Raw genomic sequence first — 22,575 nt, 5'->3', positions numbered from 1 at the left:
CCCTGGAGGAGGGTCTTGGGCTGGACAGCGGGCCCCACGGGGACACTGATGAGAGGAACAGTCCCTTAGAGTGGCCTGGGCCCCTCCCCGAGAGGCGCAGTGTGGAGCAGGTGCCGTGGAAATCTGTGGGGATGTGGACCTGGGGTGGGGTCAGGTCACAGCCGGCTGGGGGCCCCATGTACAGAGGGACTGAGAGCGCCCAGGAAGAGGTGTGCATGGTGGGCGGGGCCTGCGCCCAGGTCAGCACCACAGGAAAACGCAGCCGAGCAGTTCTCCCACACGAACTTCTTTATTGTTCATAACGACCCACGAAAGACGCAGACACAAAACAGACGTGACGACACCCGGCTCCCCACGGCCGCTCTGGAAGCAGACGGCAAACCCAGCTCCCCCCGGGAGTTCCTCCCACGGGCAGCCGGCTGACACTTCCGACCAAGCGTCTGGCCCCCAGCCCCCCACCCCCGGCCCCCGGCCCCAGCACCACGAGCGCCTGTAGGGGACGGCACACGGCGCGACTGCTCGGGGCCGGGCACGGCCGTGCGGAAGAGCAGGCGCCACACTTGCAGCGCGGACTCAGGACTGGGCGTCCACGCCTCCCTCGGGAGCAGGTGTCCGTGTGCTGTCCTTGACCACCAGGCTTCGGCTGGTATTGCTAATTATTCTCGTCAGCAACACGAGCCCATCCACAAGCGGACCGGCAGGAACGTGAGTGCATCGTGAGTGCGAGTCCTGGCTCACGGGGAAACAGTGTCACTACCGGGACAGTGCCCGAGAGAGTTAACACTCCAGAGGGGTCGCTCCGGGAGGTCCCGCCCAGGGCCGAGCAGGACACAGCTGCCTTGGGCCTTTGCCCGTGGGTGCCTGCAGATGGGCAGCCCTGCTCACGTGTCCTCCCGTGGCCTGGGAGCCCACGGAGAGGCCAGCTCGTGCTGACCACGGTCCACGGTGGGCGGGAGTGGCAGCAGCCCCCTCCCCTGCATGGAGTTTTATTTCTCTCGGCTACAAAGAAAGGAGCAGACAGCCGGGCTCACGCCCGGGGCCCTCGCGCCCGTGCCCTGTGCCCTGTGGCCGCGGAGCGGGCACCTGGGAGGGACCTCACGGGATGCAGTTTCTTCCCTTTCACCATCACACAACCAGACAAAGCAGGACTCTTGGTTATTTAAACATGAGCAGAAGAAACGGCCAGGCAGCTGCCGTGAGCACGCGGCTTCTCGCCGGCGTCATCTACAGTTACGGCGGCCGCGGGAGGGAGGGGAGCAACATCACACACACAGGACCGGGGGTGGGGTGGGGCCGGGGACAGGGACGGCGGCCTCTGTGCAGACCTGTGCTGGGGTCACGGCACACGGGTGGGCGTTCCTCCGCGGCACAGACAGGTGGACACAGAAGGCGGGAGCCTGGTGCCTCGCCGTCTTCTCGGCCGAGGTGACGGAGCGAGTGGCCCTCTTCTCTCTGCAAACTTGGGGTTCCCTCCTTCCCCCCTTGTGCAGGGGTCGCCCTCCTGCGGTCTTCAGCCTCCATGCCCGTGGCCTCTACACCACGAGCCAGTGACGCAGCTGCAAAGACAACGGGGCCAGGCTCAGGTGCCGGGAGTCTGGGTCGCGTCCTCCGCCCCTGAGAGTCGCCCCTCGCCCACCAGGAGCTCACGAGGGCGCTGGACCAGTGCCGCCCCTCTGGAGAAACTGCCACTTAATAAAGGCGTGACAGCGTGGTTGGGGCCGCGGCCAGTGGTGGCCACAGTGGGCCCTTGGGGCTGGTTCTGGTGTCCCTTGCTCACTGTTTGCGACCCAGCAAGGGCCCTGCACTCTGCACCTGTCACTGCCCTGGGGCCCCAGTGCCATGGGAGCGAAGGGCCGTGGCCAGCAGCCCCGTCTTGTCTCGCTGGTCTCGCAGGGCAGAGCAGCCGGCCAGCAGCGTCCCGGCCCCTTCACCCAGCACCGGTGCAGCTGTGTCCGAGCACAAGGCCTCTGCTCACACGAAGTGGCGAGAACCGTGATCTCCAACGTCCCCGGAACCAGAGGCTGCAGGCTTGCTGCCGGTGCGGCAGAGGCAGAACGAAGCGGCTGGGCACCTTTTAGCCCCGGGCGGGACGCGGCACGCTGCAGGCCCGGGCAGCCACAGGTGAGGCCAGCCAGCTCAGGAGCTGAGGCCTGGCCAGGACCTGCCGCTGCGGGTCCAGTGACAACCCCCCAGCTCTGAGCCCCGACCCCGGGTAAGGGGGTCATCCGTCCCCCTCCCTGGGTCCCCAGATTCCCACAGATGGAGGTCAAGACCAGAAACTCGGGCAAAGCAAGCAGCCCGTTCAGGGCACTGGCAGAGACCAGGACTTCGGCTTAGATCCCAGGGAGCAGCCAGGCCCCATGGTCGGACGCAGGGCGGCCTCCTGCGACAGGCCTGGACGGGAGAGGCAGAGGTGCAGGCGCATAACCAGGAGGCAGGCAGAGGGCGCCCAGTGCCAGAGACCAAGTGAGCCAACAGAGAAGGGACATGGAGGACGGGCAGGGGGCGTGGTGTGTGTGCACACCAGGCCGCCACACGGTGGCCTGGGAAGAGACCAGAGCGGTTCTGGTCCAGGGAGGACATGGGCTCAATTTTCCCTGACATCCGAACAACCCCAGGACCAACAGGTCCAGGCTCCAGTGGTTTCCAAGATGCTAGACCCAGAACTCCCCGGGAGAGAGCAGGCAGGCAGAGCCGCCGGGCAGGCAGAGCCATGGGGCAGCCGCAGGCTCCCTGAGTGGGGGACCAGGGGACCACACGCAGGCGGCTCCAGGGCACTGCACTTCCCAGCAAACGAGGGAGGCGGGAGAGCGGGCAGGACCTCCGCTGGAGCTCCCAGGGCCAGGAGCCAGCTCAGCCCTGAACCGCACAGAGCAGTGGGCGGGTCTCACAGGGGCCTCCCTTCAGTCATCCGAAAGCTGCTCTGCAGACCCCAAACATCAAACTGTTTCTACAAACCGCCAAGAGCAAAGTCAGGAAGAGCTAAAGAACACAGACCCTCAAGCACCCAGCAACGCAGGACTCAACACCTACAACAGAATTAAAACCAAACTCCAGCCACTGAGCAGGCAGCCCTAACCCTGGCCTTAACCCAGGGCCTAACCCCAACCCGAACCCTAACCCAACCCTAACCCGAACTCACAACCTCCACCCCAACCCTAACCTAACCCCTAATGTGACCCTAACCCTAACCCAGGTCCTAATCCCAACGCTGGCATTAACCCAACCCTAACCCTAACCCCAACCCCAACCCTAACCCAACCCTAACCCTAACCCAACCCTAACCCTAACCCTAACCCTAACCCTAACCCTAACCCCAACCCTAACCCTAACCCAACCCTAACCCTAACCCAACCCTAACCCTAACCCTAACCCTAACCCTAACCCAGGCCCTAACCCTAACCCTAAACCCAACCCTAACCCTAACCCCAACCCTAACCCTAACCCTAAACCCAACCCTAACCCTAACCCTAACCCTAACCCAGGCCCTAACCCCAACCCTAACCCAACCTTAACCCAGGCCCTAACCCCAATCCAAACCCTAACCCAACCCTAACCCTAACTTACAACCTCCACCCCAACCCTAACCTAACCCCAAATGTAACCCTAACCCTAACCTAGGCCCTAACCCCAACCCTGGCCTTAACCCAGGCCCTAACCCCAACCCAACCCCAACCCTAACCCTAACCCTAACCCTAACCCTAACCCTAACCCTAACCCCAACCCAACCCCAACCCTAACCCTAACCCTAACCCTAACCCTAACCCTAACCCAACCTTAACCCAGGTCCTAACCCCAACCCAACCCTAACCCTAACCCTAACCCTAACCCTAACCCTAACCCTAACCCTAATCCTAACCCTAACCTTAACCCTAACCCTAACCCTAACCCTAATCCTAACCCAACCTTAACCCAGGTCCTAACCCCAACCCAACCCTAACCCTAACCCCAACCCCAACCCTGCCTGAATTGGGGGGAAGATGAGGGAAAGCTGTGCCAGCTCCTCAGGCCTCCCCAGGCACAGAGCCCCTCCCCGCCTCCCCCGTGCCTCCTGCCCCCCAGCACCACACGCAGGTCCACCTTGCACTCCGCATCCATGAACTTGCCAGCCCCATTCAGGGGCTGCTTCCGTGGTCCGCGCCGTGCAGAGGAGGACGCCAGGCACGGACCGTGGCCGCAGGAGGGCAGGCCCACCCCGGCCGCTCTCCCCTCTGCCTGAGCTGGGCTCTGGAAGGAAGTTCTTGGTCCCATCCACCTCCCCACCCCCGCCTGAAATCGTGACCATGAGACACCCTGAGTCCCAGGGACGACTCGGCCACCCAGCACGAGGCTGCAGTGACCACCGGTGGGCTGTGCGGCCTTAACCTCAGGGCCTCCCTTTGAAGAGGGACAGACAGACCTACCTCTAAGGTCCTGGGGTTCTAACACGTCACAATGCACCTGTTCCATGTACATGATCAACACGCGTGTGCACGCATATGGGATGGTTCCAAAGGCATGTGAGGGGGCGAATCTTGCCGGAGGCCTCACAGAGCCACCTTCTCACATGCTCCTCTCTCACACGCTCCTCTCTCACACGCTCCTCTCCCACACGTGGCCCTCTCACACGCTCCTCTCTCACACGCGGCCCTCTCACACGCTCCTCTCTCACACGTGGCCCTCTCACACACGCTCCTCTCTCACACGTGGCCCTCTCACACGCTCCTCTCTCACACGTGGCCCTCTCACACGCTCCTCTCTCACACGTGGCCCTCTCACACGCTCCTCTCTCACACGTGGCCCTCTCACACGCTCCTCTCTCACACGTGGCCGCCCTCTCACACGCTCCTCTCTCACACGCGGCCGCCCTCTCACACGCTCCTCTCTCACACGTGGCCCTCTCACATGCTCCTCTCTCACACGTGGCCGCCCTCTCACACGCTCCTCTCTCACACGTGGCCCTCTCACACGCTCCTCTCTCACACGTGGCCGCCCTCTCACACGCTCCTCTCTCACACGTGGCCCTCTCACACGCTCCTCTCTCACACGTGGCCCTCTCACACGCTCCTCTCTCACACGTGGCCCTCTCACATGCTCCTCTCTCACACGTGGCTCTCTCACACGCTCCTCTCTCACACGTGGCCCTCTCACACGCTCCTCTCTCACACGTGGCCGCCCTCTCACACGCTCCTCTCTCACACGTGGCCCTCTCACACATGCTCCTCTCTCACACGTGGCCCTCTCACACGCTCCTCTCTCACGCGTGGCCCTCTCACACGCTCCTCTCTCACACGTGGCCCTCTCACACGCTCCTCTCTCACACGTGGCCCTCTCACACGCTCCTCTCTCACACGCGGCCGCCCTCTCACATGCTCCTCTCTCACACGCGGCCCTCTCACACGTGGCCCTCTCACACGCTCCTCTCTCACACGCGGCCGCCCTCTCACACGCTCCTCTCTCACACGTGGCCGCCCTCTCACACACGCTCCTCTCTCACACGCTCCTCTCTCACACGCTCCTCTCTCACACGTGGCCCTCTCACACACGCTCCTCTCTCACACGTGGCCCTCTCACACGCTCCTCTCTCACGCGTGGCCCTCTCACACGCTCCTCTCTCACACGTGGCCCTCTCACATGCTCCTCACACGTGGCTCTCTCACACGCTCCTCTCTCACACGTGGCCCTCTCACACGCTCCTCTCTCACACGTGGCCCTCTCACACGCTCCTCTCTCACACGTGGCCGCCCTCTCACACGCTCCTCTCTCACACGTGGCCCTCTCACACATGCTCCTCTCTCACGCGTGGCCCTCTCACACACGCTCCTCTCTCACGCGTGGCCCTCTCACACGCTCCTCTCTCACACGTGGCCCTCTCACACGCTCCTCTCTCACACGTGGCCCTCTCACACGCTCCTCTCTCACACGTGGCCCTCTCACACGCTCCTCTCTCACGCGTGGCCCTCTCACACGCTCCTCTCTCACGCGTGGCCCTCTCACACGCTCCTCTCTCACACGTGGCCCTCTCACACGCTCCTCTCTCACACGTGGCCCTCTCACACGCTCCTCTCTCACACGCGGCCGCCCTCTCACATGCTCCTCTCTCACACGCGGCCCTCTCACACGTGGCCCTCTCACACGCTCCTCTCTCACACGCGGCCGCCCTCTCACATGCTCCTCTCTCACACGCTCCTCTCTCACACGCTCCTCTCTCACACGCTCCTCTCTCACACGTGGCCCTCTCACACGCTCCTCTCTCACACGTGGCCACCCTCTCACATGCTCCTCTCTCACACGTGGCCCTCTCACACGCTCCTCTCTCACACGCTCCTCTCTCACACGTGGCCCTCTCACACGCTCCTCTCTCACACGCTCCTCTCTCACACGTGGCCCTCTCACACGCTCCTCTCTCACACGCGGCCACCCTCTCACATGCTCCTCTCTCACACGCTCCTCTCTCACACGCTCCTCTCTCACACGCTCCTCTCTCACACGTGGCCCTCTCACACGCTCCTCTCTCACACGTGGCCCTCTCACACGCTCCTCTCTCACACGTGGCCCTCTCACACACACACTCCTCTCTCACACGTGGCCGCCCTCTCACACGTGGCCCTCTCACACGTGGCCCTCTCACACGCTCCTCTCTCACACGTGGCCCTCTCACACGCTCCTCTCTCACACGTGGCCCTCTCACATGCTCCTCTCTCACACGTGGCCCTCTCGCCTGGAGCCCGCTCTGGGACCCCAGCCTCCCTGCTAGCCCCCGTCTGCTCTGGTTCCAGACCCTCCAGTGCCCCCTACCCTCCCAGCCTTGGCCTCCTGCCCCACCCCCAGTTGCCCCAGGCCCTCCAAGTGTCGGGCACCTTCTCCTGATTGTCCCATGAGGCAGGCAGGCCCCCGCTGACCCCACACTCACCACGCCCACACCCGCTGTGCCACACCCACTGTGCCTGGGGTGCAACAGACCGGGGCTTTGTGTGTGTGTGCACCCACACCTCACCCACTCTCTCACACACACACACATACACACACACATACACACACACCACACACCCACACCCTCACCCACACACACAACCCACACAGGCACGCCCACACCCACACCCACACACATCCACCCACACACCCACGCCCACACACCCCACACAGGCATGCCCCCACACCCACCCACCCACCCACACACACACCCATACACACACACCACACAGGCATGCCCCCACACCCACCCACCCATACACACACACACATCCACACACACACACCCCACACAGGCATGCCCCCACACCCACACACCCACTCACACACACCCATACACACACACACCCATACACACACCCACACACATCCACCCCCACACACCCCACACAGGCATGCCCCCACACCCACACACACCCCACACAGGCATGCCCCCACACCCATACACACCCACACCCACACACCCACCCCCCCACATGCCCACACACACACACCCACACACCCCACACAGGCATGCCCCCACACCCCCACACCCACACACATCCACACCCACACACCCACACCCCACGCAGGCACGCCCACATCACGTGTTACCCCTAGGTCTGCTCTGCTCGCCTGCCCTGACGTCGTCCCACTGGCTGCCCCGTTTCCAGAGCACGGCTTCAGAGCTCTCTGGCCATCCTGGTACCTGGCAGCCCCTGGTGCCTGCAGGCACGTGTGTACAACAAGCGCTGTTTTGTGTTCAACCTGTGGCTCCTGTAGGACACGGCTCTTGCCGCCACCCTCAGCCTTGGCCTGAGGGCCCCGCGGGGCAGCAGACTCACCGTGAACTGGCGCACCTCCCCTCTGTCCACGAGCGCACGGTCCTTCTCGGGCGTGATGGCGTGGGCCAGTTTCTACAAGAGAACGAGACCAACACCCGCTGACGTGTGGTGGCTCGGAAGCCGCCGCCCCTTGGACTCTAGGGCAAGGCGCAGGGGCCCGAACCCCACGAGGAGCACAGTGCGGCTGGAGGGTTTCTGCGTCCAGCTGACCCCTGGGCAGCCCGGTGGGCAGCGGCCCAGGGCTCCCGAGAGAGCAGCCGTTCCGTGTCCTGCGGGGCTCACAGACAGAGCCTGGACGTCGCCAGTCCCCCGGGGCAGGTGACCTCTGGGGGGGGCCTGCTGCCTCTGACCCTCCCCTCCTGGGCCTGGGTGCTGCCCGGTCCACTGTCTCAGTCACTGAGCCTTTGTGGTCAGACAGGGCCGCGGGCGAGGGTGGGGAACTGCTGCTTTGCAGGAGGCCTGAAGACTTCTGCCAGGCCCACTGCAGGGCGGGCCCGGGGCTCTGTGTCCCTCCCGAGCTGCAGCCCTGGCCTCTGCTGTGCGCGGCCTGTCCCAGGCCTGGCCTGGCCACGCTGCCACCCCTGTCTGGGTGTCAACCTTGGGGGCACACCACAGTACCCAAGACCCAGGGACAGAGACTCTGAGAAGGCCCAGCGAGCCTTGGGCACGGATGCCCCCACCCCCCGGGCAGGGCTGGGCCTCACCCCTCCCAGGAGTCAGTGCAGGAGCTTAAGCAGGAGCCCCTGACCCACTCAGCTGCCTCCTCCTCAGAGCCCAGGCAGAGAGGAGGCCCCCTGCCCGGCCAAGGGGCTGGAATCCCCTGGGGGCTGGTCCCCTCACCCCCACGCCTGGACACTTCTCTTTCCATCCTCCCCACGTCTGGGCGCAGACACGGTGACGCACGCAGAGGCACACGTGCACAGACACAGGCTGCAGCAGCGCCCCGCATGGCTGCATCTCCCTCCGAGCCTAGGCGACCCGGTCACTAGGGCGGGGCCCTCTCGAGGGGTCAAGGGCCCCGTCCCAGGGACCCCAGGAAGCCCCTCGCCCCTTCCTCTGTGTGAGGACGCAGGGACAAGGTGCTGTCTGGGACCCAGCCCTCACCAGACACAGGCTCCGTGGTGCCTTGGCCTTATCCATCCAGAGCCGTGACCACAGACGCTGCTGGTGGTCGCCACACAGACCAGGTTATTGTTACAGCAGAGGGACAGACTGAGACAGATACACACAGGCCCACGGACACACACAGACACGCACAGGCCTGTGGACGTGCCCAGACGCTGCAGGGTGCACACAGACACACCAGGCCTGTGGACGCACAAGGACACGCCTGGGCACACACAGACACACAGAGGCCCGTGGACACACATGAACATGCTCACACACACGGGTGCACACAGACACACCAGGCCTGTGGATGCACAAGGACACGCCTGGGCACACACAGACATGTGTGCAGCGGGGCACTGCTGCAGCCTGTGTCTGTGCATGTGTGCCTATGCGTGTGTCACAGAGGCCCGTAGACACACATGAACATGCTCACACACACGGGTGCACACAGACACACCAGGCCTGTGGACACACATGAACATGCTCACATACACTCATGTCCACGGACACACACACCTCTTTCTCTAGCACACGCCACGGCCACCACCCTCCTTGTCTTTGTGGTGGTCACCACCCCCTGTGGTCACAGATGAGCCAGGCAGGAGCAGACCTGGGCTGTGGACGCCCCCGAGCCTCTCCCCATCAGGACGAGGGCCTGGGCCCATACCCACCTCTCGGAAGGATCCGGGCAGGCTGCAGAACTTGTAGGCCGCGTAGATGGGCACCATCGCCATGGAGGACACGGCAATGGCCCAGCCCAGCGCGTTGGCCCAGTCAGGGAAGATGTAGGCTCCGTAGCGGGGCGGCCTGAAGGTCACGATGCTGACCACAACCATAAACTGAAACCAACAGACACAGGGAAGCCATGGCAAGTGAGGTGCGGGGACAAAGTGGGAGAGCACGAGCCATCCACGGCGGAGCGCCTCAATGATGGGCGGCCGGGGCAGGGACTGCTGCCTGACCGCGGTCCATATATATATAGAGGGGGGGGGGGAGAGGCCTTCCATCTGCTGGTTCACTCCACAAATGGCTGCAATGGCCAGAGCTGCGCCAGTCTGAAGCCAGGAGCCAGGAGCCTCCTCCAGGTCTCCCACGTGGGTGCAGGGGCCCAAGGACTTGAGCCATCTTCCACTGCTTTCCCAGACCACAGCAGGGAGCTGGATCGGAAGTGGAGCAGCCGGGTCTTGAACCGGTGCCCATATGGGATGCCGGCACTGCAGGCTGGGGTTTTACCTGCTACACCACAGCGCCGGCCCCTGCTCCACTCTCTTTTCAAAAACAAAACAAGCCAGAGCTGCCAGCACTCAGCTCCCATGGGCCACACTCAGGAGCCCCCAGTGAGCGCTGGCGTGGTCTGACGGTCCCCATTCCTGGACAAGGTGAAACTCGGGGGCCTGACTCTGACCGGTCTCTCACAGCGACCGCTCACACACCTGCCTTAGACCTCACCCCACGGGGGCCGTCACACCCCAGACCTCACCCCACGGGGGCCATCACACCCCAGACCTCACCCCATGGCCACCCTCACACACCTGCCTCAGACCTCACCCCACGGGGGCCATCACACCCCAGACCTCACCCCATGGCCACCCTCACACACCCCGGACCTCACCCCACGGCCGCCCTCACACACCTCAACCTCACCCCACGGCTGCCCTCGCACACCTAGACCCCTCTCACATGGGGACTCCGCAGCTGCCTCAGATCCTCTCACACGTGACCTGCACACGGTGGGGGGGGTGCGTGTGGGGGACAGTTTCCCAGTTCTGGAGAGTTCTCTTCACGCGGTTCATTCATTCATTCAACAAACTTGTCCCGTATTTCTCAACATGCATTGTGGACCTTGTGTATGCTGCATTCCCACATGCGTCCTGTGTCCCTGCACGTGTACCGTGTACCTACAGGTATACTGCACACGTACACGTGTTTGTGGCTGGCTGACCGGGTGCCTCCCAGGGGATGGTTAAGCCACACGGGTGTGGTTCATGCTGTAAAAGCAGGTGCTCGGCCGGCGCCGCGGCTCACTAGGCTAATCCTCCGCCTGCGGCACCGGCACACCGGGTTCTAGTCCCGGTCGGGGCGCCGGATTCTGTCCCGGTTGCCCCTCTTCCAGTCCAGCTCTCTGCTGTGGCCCGGGAGTGCAGTGGAGGATGGCCCAGGTGCTTGGGCCCTGCACCCCATGGGAGACCAGGAGAAGCACCTGGCTCCTGCCTTTGGATCAGTGCGGTGCGCCGGCCGCAGCACGCCGGCCGTGGTGGCCATTGGAGGGTGAACCAAAGGCAAAAGGAAGACCTTTCTCTCTGTCTCTCTCTCACTGTCCACTCTGCCTGTCAAAAAAAAAAAAAAAAAAAAAAAAAAGCAGGGGCTCACACACAGCGTCCCTGTGCCCGTCTGAGAAAGCGTCCTTGGACACACAAGCCTTCGCGTGTCTCACGCAACAGCTCCTGCTATGTGTGCACTTTGTGTGAACTCGGGGCGTGGGGCCCCGGGAGAGAGGGGGCTGGGAGGCTCCCAGAGCAAGCAAGCGGCAGGAGGCCCCAGGACACAGCTGCCGGGTGCAGGTTCAAAGCCAGGCTTCCCTGGTGTGTAAGTTCTGGACACGTGACACGTGACACGTGACACGGGGGTGTTTTCCTGTGCTCCCCGCTGCTTACTAGAAACCACGTAGGAGCATCTGCCAGCGCCACGCTCCCGTCAGTGGGGTCTGGAGTGAACTGCCCGTAAGCACTGAAGTCAGGAGAACTCGCCGCGGGCGTCCACGCCCGAGGGCAGCGCCGCTCCGCGCCCGGAGCGCGAGGTGGCGTGGGACGAGCTCCGGCTCCAGGCCGGCTCCCTGGGAGACGGCTCCTGATCAAGCGCGGGGAAGCCCAGCGGGCAGCCATCGCCCAGCACGGCGGGGGGAGCGCTCAGCGCGGGGCGGTTCCCGTCCACGAGCACGGGTCCCTGTGAGGTGCCCGGCGTTTGGCTCATTATCCACGAAACCTGCGCCTCCGGAGAGCAGGGGGAGGGGCCGCTGGTGGGGGAAGCAGCTCCAGACTCAGACTTGGCCGCGGCCACACCCTGACCTGGACACAGGCCGTGGGGCCACTGCCTCTCCCTGCTTCCCGGACCCAGGCGACTCTCCACCTGTGCCCGCCGGGTGTGGATGACGAGGGGTCTACACATACACCGGCCCCTGCCCGCGCCCGGCACACCTGCCCTGGTGACCTCTGGACGCAGGGGTGCATGGCCCTTGGTCACCGGTCCAGGCCAGGCTGCGGCCACGGCTCTGTGCGCCATCTCCTTGTCTGCAGCGCGTGGAAGCCGCCTCGGCCAACCCACGGATGGTGCAGCCACGTCCCACCAGAGCCAGGCCACACGCAGCTGCGGCGGAGGACCCAAGTCTGAAGTGGCCTCGAGGCCAGGTCACTCCTGTTTCTGGGGGGCTCAGTGTCCTCTGACCCCTCTGCACCCCAAGGCAGACACGGCGGGCATCTGGCTCGTCTCAGCCTCTCCCGTAACACACAGCTGCAGCCCCAGGGCAGGACTCACGGGGTCCAAGGCCAGCTGGGGTCACCCGGGAGCTTCTTTGGGGTCTGGAAGGAAGGTGGAAGACCCCCGGGAGCCGGGAGGGGGATCAGCTCCCCTGACCCTGCTCATGCCAAGGCCAAGCCGGAGACCACCGCCGCAGTGCAGCCCGCCTGCCCTGGGGGTGTTCAGGGGCCCATCCCACTCCCAGCTTCCCACAGTGGGAATGGGAGAGCGGCTGCGGCTGGAGGGGGGTGGGGGGCAGGGCACGGGGGGGGCACGCGGCCCCGCTGTCCCTTACCAGGAGGAAGCAGGGGCTGACCAGCTTCCAGCACAGCCGCCAGTACAGGCTGGGGCGCTGCCCGGTCATCTGCTTGATGTCATCGCTGAACTGTCCCACGCCTGCGGGGGAAGCAGCGGCCACAGGCCCGTCAGGCCCGGGACGTTCCTGCGAGGCCGGCGTGTGCCGGGTCCCACCCCAGGGGCCCCAGCACACCCAGCCCCCCCCCCCCCCCGCCTCGCAGAGGTGGCCGGGCCCCTCCCCCACCACTCAGGGCCTCGTGTGCTGGCTCAGCAAGCCAGCCAAGGTGGGAGCCGAGGTGGCCTCCAGCGCCACCCACCCACCCCGCCCGGGGCCCTGCCCTGGACACCTCCCAGCCACGGGTCCCCGTCTCCTCTCTGCGACCACTGGCAGTCTGGGGTCACTTTTCAAGCACGGGGGGCAAACTGTGCCTCACATAGAGGTGACCCCCCTGCCCGCCGCCCCCTCCTGAGATCTTGACAGCCATCTCACCCGCCCCAGCCCAGTCCGGCCTGGCGCCTGACGGCACAGTACAGCTGACGCGCTCAGCTCCCGCCGTGCTGCCGGGAGCCCCCAGGACCCCTCATGCCCAGCCCTGTCATCAGGACCTGGGCACACAGAGGGGCACTTGGGGCAAGGGGAAAGGGAATGGGGTAGGGGCCGAAGGCAGCGGGGCTGGGGCTGTCCCCTGAGGCCCCGGGGACGTGGCCTCCCATGAGCACGGCCGGCTTGGGGGGGTGGGTGTTGGCGTCACCGTCGCCACTTCCCTGTGAGCCCCTGCCACGTAAAGTGACAACAAGAGGGTCCCGGAGCCTCCCCTTCCCCCGCTTAGCAGGGCAGTGCCCTCGGGCTGGGAGCCGCCGCCAGCCTCAGCCTCAGTGCCGGGGGCTTTCCCAAGGGCTGATTTCTGGGTTCAGGGCAGAGAATGTGACCCCTCTGCTGCAGGTGAGCCAGGTGCTCCCCAAACTGGCACTGTGCAGACAAATGGCTTTTCCCACTCTGTGCCACTAATTTCCTTAAAGAAACCTGGCCAGGTGGGCTGAGCTGACCCTGTGGCTCCATTCCACAGAAGAGAAAGTAGGGGCTTGACCTGGCCTGGCCAGGAGGCGGGGCGGGGTCGCCCGTCCGACCTTGGCTATCCTGCTGCTGTTTAGACTCCAGTTGGACATCCCTGGACACAGCGGTCCACGCCCTCAGGAGCAGGACCTCAGCTGTGGGCCACCTGTCACCTTCCAGGACCCACAGCTGATTCATGAATCAGCCTCTGGTGTGTCTGAGGGCCCAGTCCCACCCATGACACCTTCTGAACACAACCACCGCCTCATGTCCCTAAGCCGGCAGCATTATCTGGCCGTGTGCCCAGGGGGACGACCTGGCCGCTTTCCCTGCCGGGGGGGGGGGGCGGCTAATGGTCTCAGCGGCTTCGAGGGCCCTGCTGGGGGCCAGTGAGAGCCTGCACTTGGCACACGCCCATGGCCTCTGCTCATCTGTAAGCCCACTGTCTCCACGGAGCCAGGGATGCACTGTCGCCATGGGAACTGCATCTCAGACTTCCCGAAGCTCAAACCCACCTCTCCTCAAGGCAGCTTTGCCATGAAGGAAGCAGAGGACGGCACAGTGGCTGGTGCCCGCCTGGACTCACCGTAGAACCAGGCCACCCCGATGGCCTCGATGAGCACCCCGAAGAGGATGGACGTGCCGGCCGCGAAGTGGTCCAGCAGCGTGAAGACGTAGATGCCGCCCTGGAAGACGGGAGTGCAGCCGCGCTCAGGCTGTGCCTGCCTGGCCACCGAGAGCCTCCTCCCGCGGGTAACCCGGCCCCAGTGTTGCTGTGGAGGCTCCACGTCCAACCATGGTCACTAGACCCAGGCCACCTGGCCTCTGGGGGCCACGTCTCATGCAGAAACCAGAACACTCTCCATTCCCGCCCTGGGCTGCAGGTGCAGCAGGAAGTGGCTGTGACCGAGTGCCCGCCCACTCCAGGGAGGCAGCTCCCGGGAGCTGTCCAGGTGCTGAAGCAGCTCAGCCTGTTGGGCTGGGGTGGGAGTGGCTCAGAATCCTGGGCTGCCGTGGGCCTGCTGGCACCGCCGGGGCACAGCAGGCCCCTCCCAGCAGAGCTGAGAGCTGCCGTACGTACGTTGGTGACGCAGAAGAGGGAGAGCAGGAAGGTGGCCAGGACGATGAAGAGAGTGAAGAGCTCTCGGTGCCTGTGCAGCAGCCGGAACTCGTCGACCAGCCCGGTGATCACCGACTCCATCCCACCCATCTGCGCCGACAGAGCACAGGACGCTCGGCGCCTGCCCTGGGACCTGCTGTCGCTCAGGGCTCACACGGCGCCCGGGATGCTCACGGAATAGGGGCCCAGATGGCAGTCTTGAGTGCAGGACTCCCCCGGAAGACAGACAGCCCTGCGGTGGGGCTTCTCTTGTGACCCTCAAGGGGCCTGCAGGAGGGTCTGCAGTCCCCTGCCACACGGGAGGGACGGGTGAACAGGAAGCAGGCTCGGCGGGGCCAGGCCCTCCTATGCAAATGTCCCCCGCGAGCGCAGCAGATCCCTGCCTGGTGGTGACCACCTCCTCCTGCCATGGACACACGGGCAGGGACATGGAGGCCCGCGGTGTACCCAGTGGCCTGCGACCGAGCTGGGGGGAGACCCAGGTTGAGGGGGGGAATGGATGGGGGACATGGGCGGGCAGGGGGAGACTGGGTGGGCGGGAGGAGACATGGCTGTGGGAGACACGGAGGGGTGGTGGAACATGATCCGTGTATACCAGGAAGGGACCCTCAGGTCAACGCACTCCTCAGGGAGAGTGTGCCAAGCTCTGTGAGGGGGGGCAGGTGGCACGGGGTGATGGACCCAGCCAACTCGGTGCCCCAGCCAACTCGGTGCCCCGGCCAACTCGGTGCCCCGGGTCTCAGCAGCCGGTGGGAAAAGCAGAGCCTGAGAAACTGCTGCAGGCTTAAGACCATGGTGCACTGGGTACCTGGGGTCACCCGGGCTCACCCAGGGCTCCGGGCTCACCCAGGGCTCCGGGCTCACCCAGAGCCGGGCTCACCCAGGGCTGGGCTCACCCAGGGCCGGGCTCACCCAGGGCTCCAGGCTCACCCAGGGCTCCGGGCTCACCCAGGGCACCGGGCTCACCCAGGGCACCGGGCTCACCCAGGACTCTGGGCTCACCCAGGGCCGGGCTCACCCAGGCCGGGCTCACCCAGAGCTCTGGGCTCACCCAGGGCCGGGCTCACCCAGGGCTCCGGGCTCACCCAGGGCCAGGCTCACCCAGGGCACCGGGCTCACCCAGGGCCGGGCTCACCCAGGCCGGGCTCACCCAGAGCTCTGGGCTCACCCAGGGCCGGGCTCACCCAGGGCTCCGGGCTCACCCAGGGCCAGGCTCACCCAGGGCACCGGGCTCACCCAGGGCTCCGGGCTCATCCAGGGCCGGGCTCACCCAGGGCACCGGGCTCACCCAGGGCTCCGGGCTCACCCAGGACCGGGCTCACCCAGGCCAGGCTGTTTCCCATTGTCCACACCAGCATCACCTCCATTCCTTGTGGTGGAGTGAAGGGGTCAGATGGGGCCACGGACTGGGGGGACCCTCTGTGCTCCCCAGGGCCCCACCACCCCTGGGCTCTCAGCCACACTCGGAGCTGCGGGTGTGGGATCGGAACCTGGGGAGCCTCCGGGAAAGGCTGTGCAGAGCCCGTGGGGCTCAGGGCCCCGGTCACTCACGGCACTGTCGATGCCCAGGGCCAGCAGCATGGTGAAGAACAGCACGGCCCAGGCCGAGGAGAGCGGCAGCGTGGCGATGGCCTCCGGGTAGATGACGAAGATGAGCCCCGGCCCTGGAACCACAGCGCACCCGCCAGGGGCACGTGAGCCCCGCCCAGGGCCTGGGGCCCCGCCTTCCTCACGCCTCGGAGACCCCGGGCCCAGGATCCTACAGGAACCCGGAGCCCACAGGACGGCAGCGTCCACCCCACAAGCCGGCACCGGTGCCCGCCTCACTCAGTGCATTCAGCTGCAGGGTCTTGGGAGGGGAAGGGAGCAAAACCAGGAGGGGGCAGGGAGGGGGCGGGGAGGGGCGGGGAGGGCCCCAGCGCCGACCCCGCCTTCATCCCTGCCCACCTGGCTGGCTTCTCCCTGTGCAGATCGGGTGATGCACGGAACTGCGTGCCCCTGAACACACACAGGCACACACGCATCCACACGGTCTGGCAGCCCAATCTCGAAACTCAGCACCATCCAGGAACGCATTTCTGACCTCCGCGGAGACCCTAAGACTGGACCCCTCCCCGCTTGAGGTCAGGTGAGCCCCCCCCAGGTGGACCCTTCCTAGGTGGGTGTGGGGCGCACACCACCCACTGCCCCTGCAATAGGGCTCCTGGAAGCCCAGCGGGGCCCTGAGGGGCTCCCGGGAGCAGAGCACCCATCCGACAGCCTCGGGGCGTCCGGGCAGCACAGACGGACAGACACAGGCCTCCACGGCTCCAAGGCACCGAGGCAGGGGGTTGTCTACGGCACCACCGGTCCAGCCCAGCCCAGCATCCGAGGCCTCAACATCAAGACGCAAACCCGTCACTCACCTGTCGCCCTGCAGCAGCCCGGCCCACCACAAGCTAAGACCCCAGCACTCGACCAAGACACAACCAAACTGGGTCCTAAACGACACCAAAACATCTCCCCGGTGGCAGTCGGAGGCTTCTGAGATACTTTCAAAGAGGAGCTCCGGGACTGGCGCTGTGGCACAGCGGGTTAAAGCCCTGGCTTGTAGTGCCGGCATCCCATATGGGCGCCGGTTCAAGTCCTGGCTGCTCCACTTCTGATCCGGTTCCCTGGTAATGGCTTGGGAAAGCAGAGGATGACCCAAGTCCTTGGGCCCCTGCACCCGCGTGGAAGACCCGGATGAAGCTCCTGGCTTCAGACTGGCTTGGCTCCAGCCGTGGTGGCCATTTGGGGAGTGAACCAGCAGATGGAAAACCTCTCTCTCTCTCTCTCTCTCTCTCTCTCTCTCTACCTCTCTCTCTGTAATTCTGTCTTTCAAATTAAAAAAAAAAATAAATCTTAAAAAAAAAAAAAAGGAGGAGTTCCTCTACCCGCTGCTGCGGCCCCTGAGCCCGCAGACACGGAGCTGGCCGTGGTCCTGGCCCCCGTCTTCAGCAGACGCCTGCGCTCCACCCTGGAGCACCGGTACCGGCAGTTTGAAAGAGTGAAAGACCAGAGAAGCCCATCTCCCGGAAGTCTCCTGGGGCCCTGTGTCAGCACGGGGCGGGGGAGTCACGGCCTGGGGGACGCAGAGGCAGCATCCGCCCGAGCTGATGGCTCCCCGCGAGCTCCCCGGAGCCGAGCAGCTCCCATGAAAGGCACGGGGGACTTCACCCAGGGGCAGTGGAGGTGTCACCGACATTGCCGTCTATCACAGCGGAGGGCAGAGAGAGGAGGGGGCGTAAATGCGACAGGAGCCGCTCACGCGCCCACGTGTTTGCTCTGAGCCCCTCCTGCCCCCCGGAAAGAACAGGGCCGGCGGCAGTTCGCCCACAGCCCCCTTGCTTCTTGCTGTGAGCCGCCCTTAGGTCCCAGGGAGGAGCCGCTCTCCAAGAACTGCTGTTGCCATGGAGGCCGAGCGGCAAGGAGCTGGGGGCACCGGCGACGCTGAACCCCGAGTGAGAGTCACTGCCCCAGGAGGAGAGGTCTGGAGGAAGCTGGGACTGGCCCCACCTGCCCTGATCCGGGGCTGCCCTACGGCTGAGGGCAGGCGAGGGCTCCATGGACAACAGGATGCCCATACATCCCAGGGGACCAGCAGCTCTGGGCTGACCCCAGACCAGAGCCGGGCAGGCAGGCACGGCGCCCCAGGCCTCGTCCTGTGGCACCCCCACCCGTGCCCAACACTGCCCGCTGAGGCTGAAGGCCGCTGTGGCCTGTCCCTGCCAAGACCCATACTCAGCGGCCAGGGTGATGGCTGTGAGAGGTGCGGGGCTCTGCCCGGGGGAAGGGCTAGCGTCTCCCGAGACTGAGTCAGGTCCCCAGGCAGCGAGTGGGAGCCCACAGGGCTGGGCTGGTCACTGTGACAGCAGCCCCTCCACCCCACCCCCTCATGAAGCTGCCAGGTGTGCAGGTGTGCTGAGCGGCAGAAGCCCAGGTGAGCCACGGAAAGCAGGGCTGGAGACCCAGGGGCTTCTGGGACTGTCACTCAGACCCCCTCCCCTCTCAGCATGTCACATCTCTGCTGGGGAGAGTCGGGCTGCTGGTGCCTTCCCGGAAGGCCACGCGGGGTGCAGAGCCGTGGGCCTGCAGCCACACTCGGGGGAGGCTCGGTCCTCCCTTCCCCGGAACAGACGCTGGCTCTGGCCACGGCTGGCAGCACGCAGGTCCACGTGCCCTCCCCTCCTGCTGTGGGCGACACGTGCGGCTTCACGTGGCCTGGCAGGAGGGCACTCACCGTCCTTGGCCACGTCCCGGATGGGCACGCTGTGCTTCTGCGCCATGTACCCCAGGAAGGAGAAGACCACGAAGCCGGAGGAGAAGCTGGTGAGGGAGTTGATGGCGGTGGTGACGAGCGCGTCCCTGCGGGAACGAGACGAGCTGTGCCGGCGCCGGCCGAGCCGCAGCTGCAATTTGCAGCCATTACTCACAATTTCCTGTGTCGGGGGGGGGGGGCTCCCTCTGCCCCGGCTGAGCCAGGCTCCGGCTGCTGTGCGGGAGGGGGGAGGCACAGCGGAGGGGGAGGGGTGCTGCCGGGCAGGGCTCCCGGGCCTCATCACCAGGCAGGTTCTGGGGGGCCCGGTGCTGCCTTCCCCGTGACCCCTTTGCGGTGTGGGGAGGTGGGCCAGGGGGTCCCAGAGTGGGGCGGAGGCAGAGCGGGTGGAAGGGCCGTGTGCTGGCTTGTGGAGGGCTCTGGGCGGGGCCGGCGGGGCCTCTCTGGCCACTTGCTCCACTGCTGCCTGTGTTCACCACGTTCTTACCCCTGGTGTCCAAGCAAACAGCTGCAGGGTCAGAGGGCCTCAGGCTAAACGCTGCTCCTGTTTCTAGGAGGTCTGGGGCCCTGGGCGCCCGGCCAGGTGTCACTCAGGGTAGGGGGAGCGCCCAGGAAGTTCCCCGAGGCAGGAGAGCAGAGACCCTGACCCAGGGGGAGGCGGCGTGCCAGGGGTCGGCAGGGTGGGAGGAGGGGCTGTCCTGGGGGAGGGGCTCCGTGTTGCTGTCCAGGGGCCCTGGGTGGGGGGCACGTGGCTGCATGTCCAGTCTAGAAGGTTCCCTCAGAAGGTGACACACAGCCCGCGAGTCTGCGCCTGCTGCCAGCTGCCCCGCTGGGTTCCTGTTTGAGGAGCCCCCCGGGGAGGGGCAGGCACGCGTCCCACAGCAGCACCTGGGGTCAAGGCCTGGCTCTGGCTCCCGCCTCCCGCTTGGGCCCCTGCCACCCACGTGGGAGGCAGAGGGAGTTCCTGCTGCTGGCTTCAGCCGGCCCAGCCCCGGCTGGTGCGGGCACTGGGGCGGGGAGCAGCAGGCGGAAGGCCTCTGTCCTCCCTAGCGAGCAGACGGCGCGGGACTGAGGGTGCTCATTGCAGAACGGCTCTGCGGGCGCCGGCCTCCCTGCCCCGAGGCCACCTGGTTCTCCCACCCTCTGCGGCGCGGGAGCTCAGGGCCTACCTGCCCCGAGGCCACCTGGTTCTCCCACCCTCTGCGGCGCGGAGCTCAGGGCCTACCTGTAGCAGTTGTTGGTGAACTTATTGTAGCTGGAGAAGGCGATCAGCACCCCGAACCCCACGCCCAGGGAGAAGCACACCTGGGTGGCCGCGTCTATCCAGACCTGGGGGAGGGGGAGGGGAGGTCCCAGAAGGGCACTGCTTACCAAGGCCCCCTGGTGTGTGCCTCGGCCACACCCACTCTCACAAACCCTGCTTCCTGTCTTGTGCTGGACACTGGTGCTGGTCTGGCCGCCCTGGACACGTGAGGGGTGTGGCCAACAGCCCAACCCAACCCTTCCAAGTCGGCCCAGCCTGCTGGAGCCCAGGCAGCGTGAATGGGGCCAGCTGGGGAGCCCGTGGAGCTGCACCTGCCGCCCGGCTGACCCTGTGTGTCCAGGGCGCCCAGGCAGCGCCACCAGAAGCTCACGCCGGGAGGCTGGAGGCACGGGGTGGGGCCCGTGGCCCCAGGCTGCAGGAGCCTTCGGCTGCACACACCTGTGTGTCCTGGGCCGCAAGCCCAGTGCCTCAGGCCACTCGAGTGCTGGGAACAGGGTGTTCAAAGGGAGCCGGGCCGGGGGTGCAGAGCCTTCCGAGCCCCCTCCGCTCCCAGACCCGACCCACCGAGCTCCCCACCCCGGCCTCCCTGGGAGGCCCCGTGCCTGGACGGCAGTCACTCTGGGTGAACACCGCTGCTCCCCCCGCAGCCTCCCGCTGGGGCCACCTCCACCCTGGGCCGCTTTCCAGAGGTGGCCCGAGACTGCTCTGCCCTCCCTGGGGGCCCGTCTCCCACAGCCAGCCCATCGCCTCTCCTGGCCAGGCTTTCTCCAGCCCTTGTGGCCCAGCGTCGCCCACCCTGGGCTGAGGAGACCTGTAGCTCACCGCACGCGAAGCGCCGGCGCGGTCTGGTTTCGGCCACTCTCACGTGGCCGGGGGGCACTCGGGAGCCCGGATCGTCACCCCTGGGCAGTGGGCAGAGTGCCACTCAGCACACTCACGGCACACACTGGCCACGCCCGGGGCACTTCTCTGAGGGATGCAGGTGCACCCCTCCGGGGGGGTGGGCCCAGGGCAGCCGGGGGGGGGATCTCAGACTGCTCGCTGCCTGCCTGCAGAGGGGCCTCACTCTGTGCACTCGGGCTCCCCACTGAGCAGGGGCAGGGGCCGGGCAGTGGCCACCTGCTGTGTTCGCAGGGGAGAACAAGTTCCTGCCAGGTGGCTGCCCCTGCGGCCTCCGCCCCGGGGACACGGCCGCGTACTCACGGACGCCTCGCACAGCCGACGGAAGTCCACGCTCAGGTACGCTCTGATGCCGTCCAGGGCTCCGGGCAGGGTGAGGCCACGCAGCAGCAGGGCCGTGAGGACCACGTAGGGCATGGTGGCTGTGATCCACACGACCTGTGGGGGGGCAGCGTCACCGGGCAGCACGGGCACTGGCGGCAGGGACTGGGGGGGCTCTGACCGGGGCGCCAGCACCCCAGCAGCCCAGGCTTTCACAGGAGTGACCCCGTGACGTGCCTGCCCTCCCAGGCACCCTCCCCGGAATTAAAACGGGAGGAACGAGATCCTTTCCTGCATTTCGTGCGAAGCCGGCAGGAAGCTGCTCTCCGGCGTGAGTCACAGGGGAATCTACACCGACGCCCTTGACCGTGTGCAGACGTTGGGGTCTGGGAGAGGAGGCCCCGCCCCGCAGGCGCGCACCACCCGGCCACACACGTGGGGACCCGTCCCGGTCAGGGTGGCCTTGGCGTGCATTTAACAACGACAACACTCTCATCAGCAAAAAAACACGCCGTGCAGGTCTTCCTGCACACACACTGTAGGTGCTGCCTCTGGACGCCCTGCCCCCTCCAGCCCAGCCATGGCCATGGGCCCGCTGCACGACCCCCCGTGACCTGCATGCTCACGCCACCCCCGACAGAGCAGGTGTCCGCCGGGCAGCCCGCGCTCACCTTCCCCGAGGTCTTCACGCCCTTCCACAGGCTGAAGTAGAGCAGCGTGATGACCAGCACCAGGCAGGCCGTGAGCTCCCAGCGGGGCGGGCCCAGGTCGTCGATGCCGTGGCTCTGGTGCAGGTGCAGCACCCCGCGCCTGCCGAGAGGGCGGGGGACTCTGGAGAGGGCGCTCCCGCCCGGCCGCGCCAGAAAGCCCCCGGTGGAGACGTAAGGGCTGCCCGGGGGATGGGCGGCGAAGCCAGCTGTGGCC

At 65.9% G+C, this 22,575-nt stretch overlaps 1 protein-coding gene across 1 annotated transcript in view; it reads right to left on the bottom strand.

Moving 5' to 3' along the window:
* Positions 1 to 649: 649 nt before the first annotated feature.
* The window catches only part of SLC6A3 (solute carrier family 6 member 3), a 33,458-nt gene continuing 11,532 nt past the window's right edge, over positions 650 to 22,575 (bottom strand). Inside the window, exons 5-15 of the mRNA XM_070056922.1 lie at positions 22,323 to 22,461; positions 21,634 to 21,768; positions 20,392 to 20,495; positions 19,131 to 19,255; positions 16,421 to 16,533; positions 14,831 to 14,959; positions 14,336 to 14,435; positions 12,694 to 12,794; positions 9,557 to 9,724; positions 7,776 to 7,847; positions 650 to 1,556 (exon numbers count right to left, since the gene is read on the bottom strand). Coding sequence (XP_069913023.1) covers positions 1,533 to 1,556; positions 7,776 to 7,847; positions 9,557 to 9,724; positions 12,694 to 12,794; positions 14,336 to 14,435; positions 14,831 to 14,959; positions 16,421 to 16,533; positions 19,131 to 19,255; positions 20,392 to 20,495; positions 21,634 to 21,768; positions 22,323 to 22,461 — 1,210 coding nt within the window. The 3' untranslated portion in view covers positions 650 to 1,532. The remainder of the gene's footprint in view (positions 1,557 to 7,775; positions 7,848 to 9,556; positions 9,725 to 12,693; positions 12,795 to 14,335; positions 14,436 to 14,830; positions 14,960 to 16,420; positions 16,534 to 19,130; positions 19,256 to 20,391; positions 20,496 to 21,633; positions 21,769 to 22,322; positions 22,462 to 22,575) is intronic.

This window comes from Oryctolagus cuniculus, chromosome 14 (assembly GCF_964237555.1).
Source record: "Oryctolagus cuniculus chromosome 14, mOryCun1.1, whole genome shotgun sequence".
NCBI classification, from domain to species: Eukaryota; Metazoa; Chordata; class Mammalia; order Lagomorpha; family Leporidae; genus Oryctolagus; species Oryctolagus cuniculus.
This window is presented reverse-complemented; position numbering and strand designations above follow the sequence as displayed.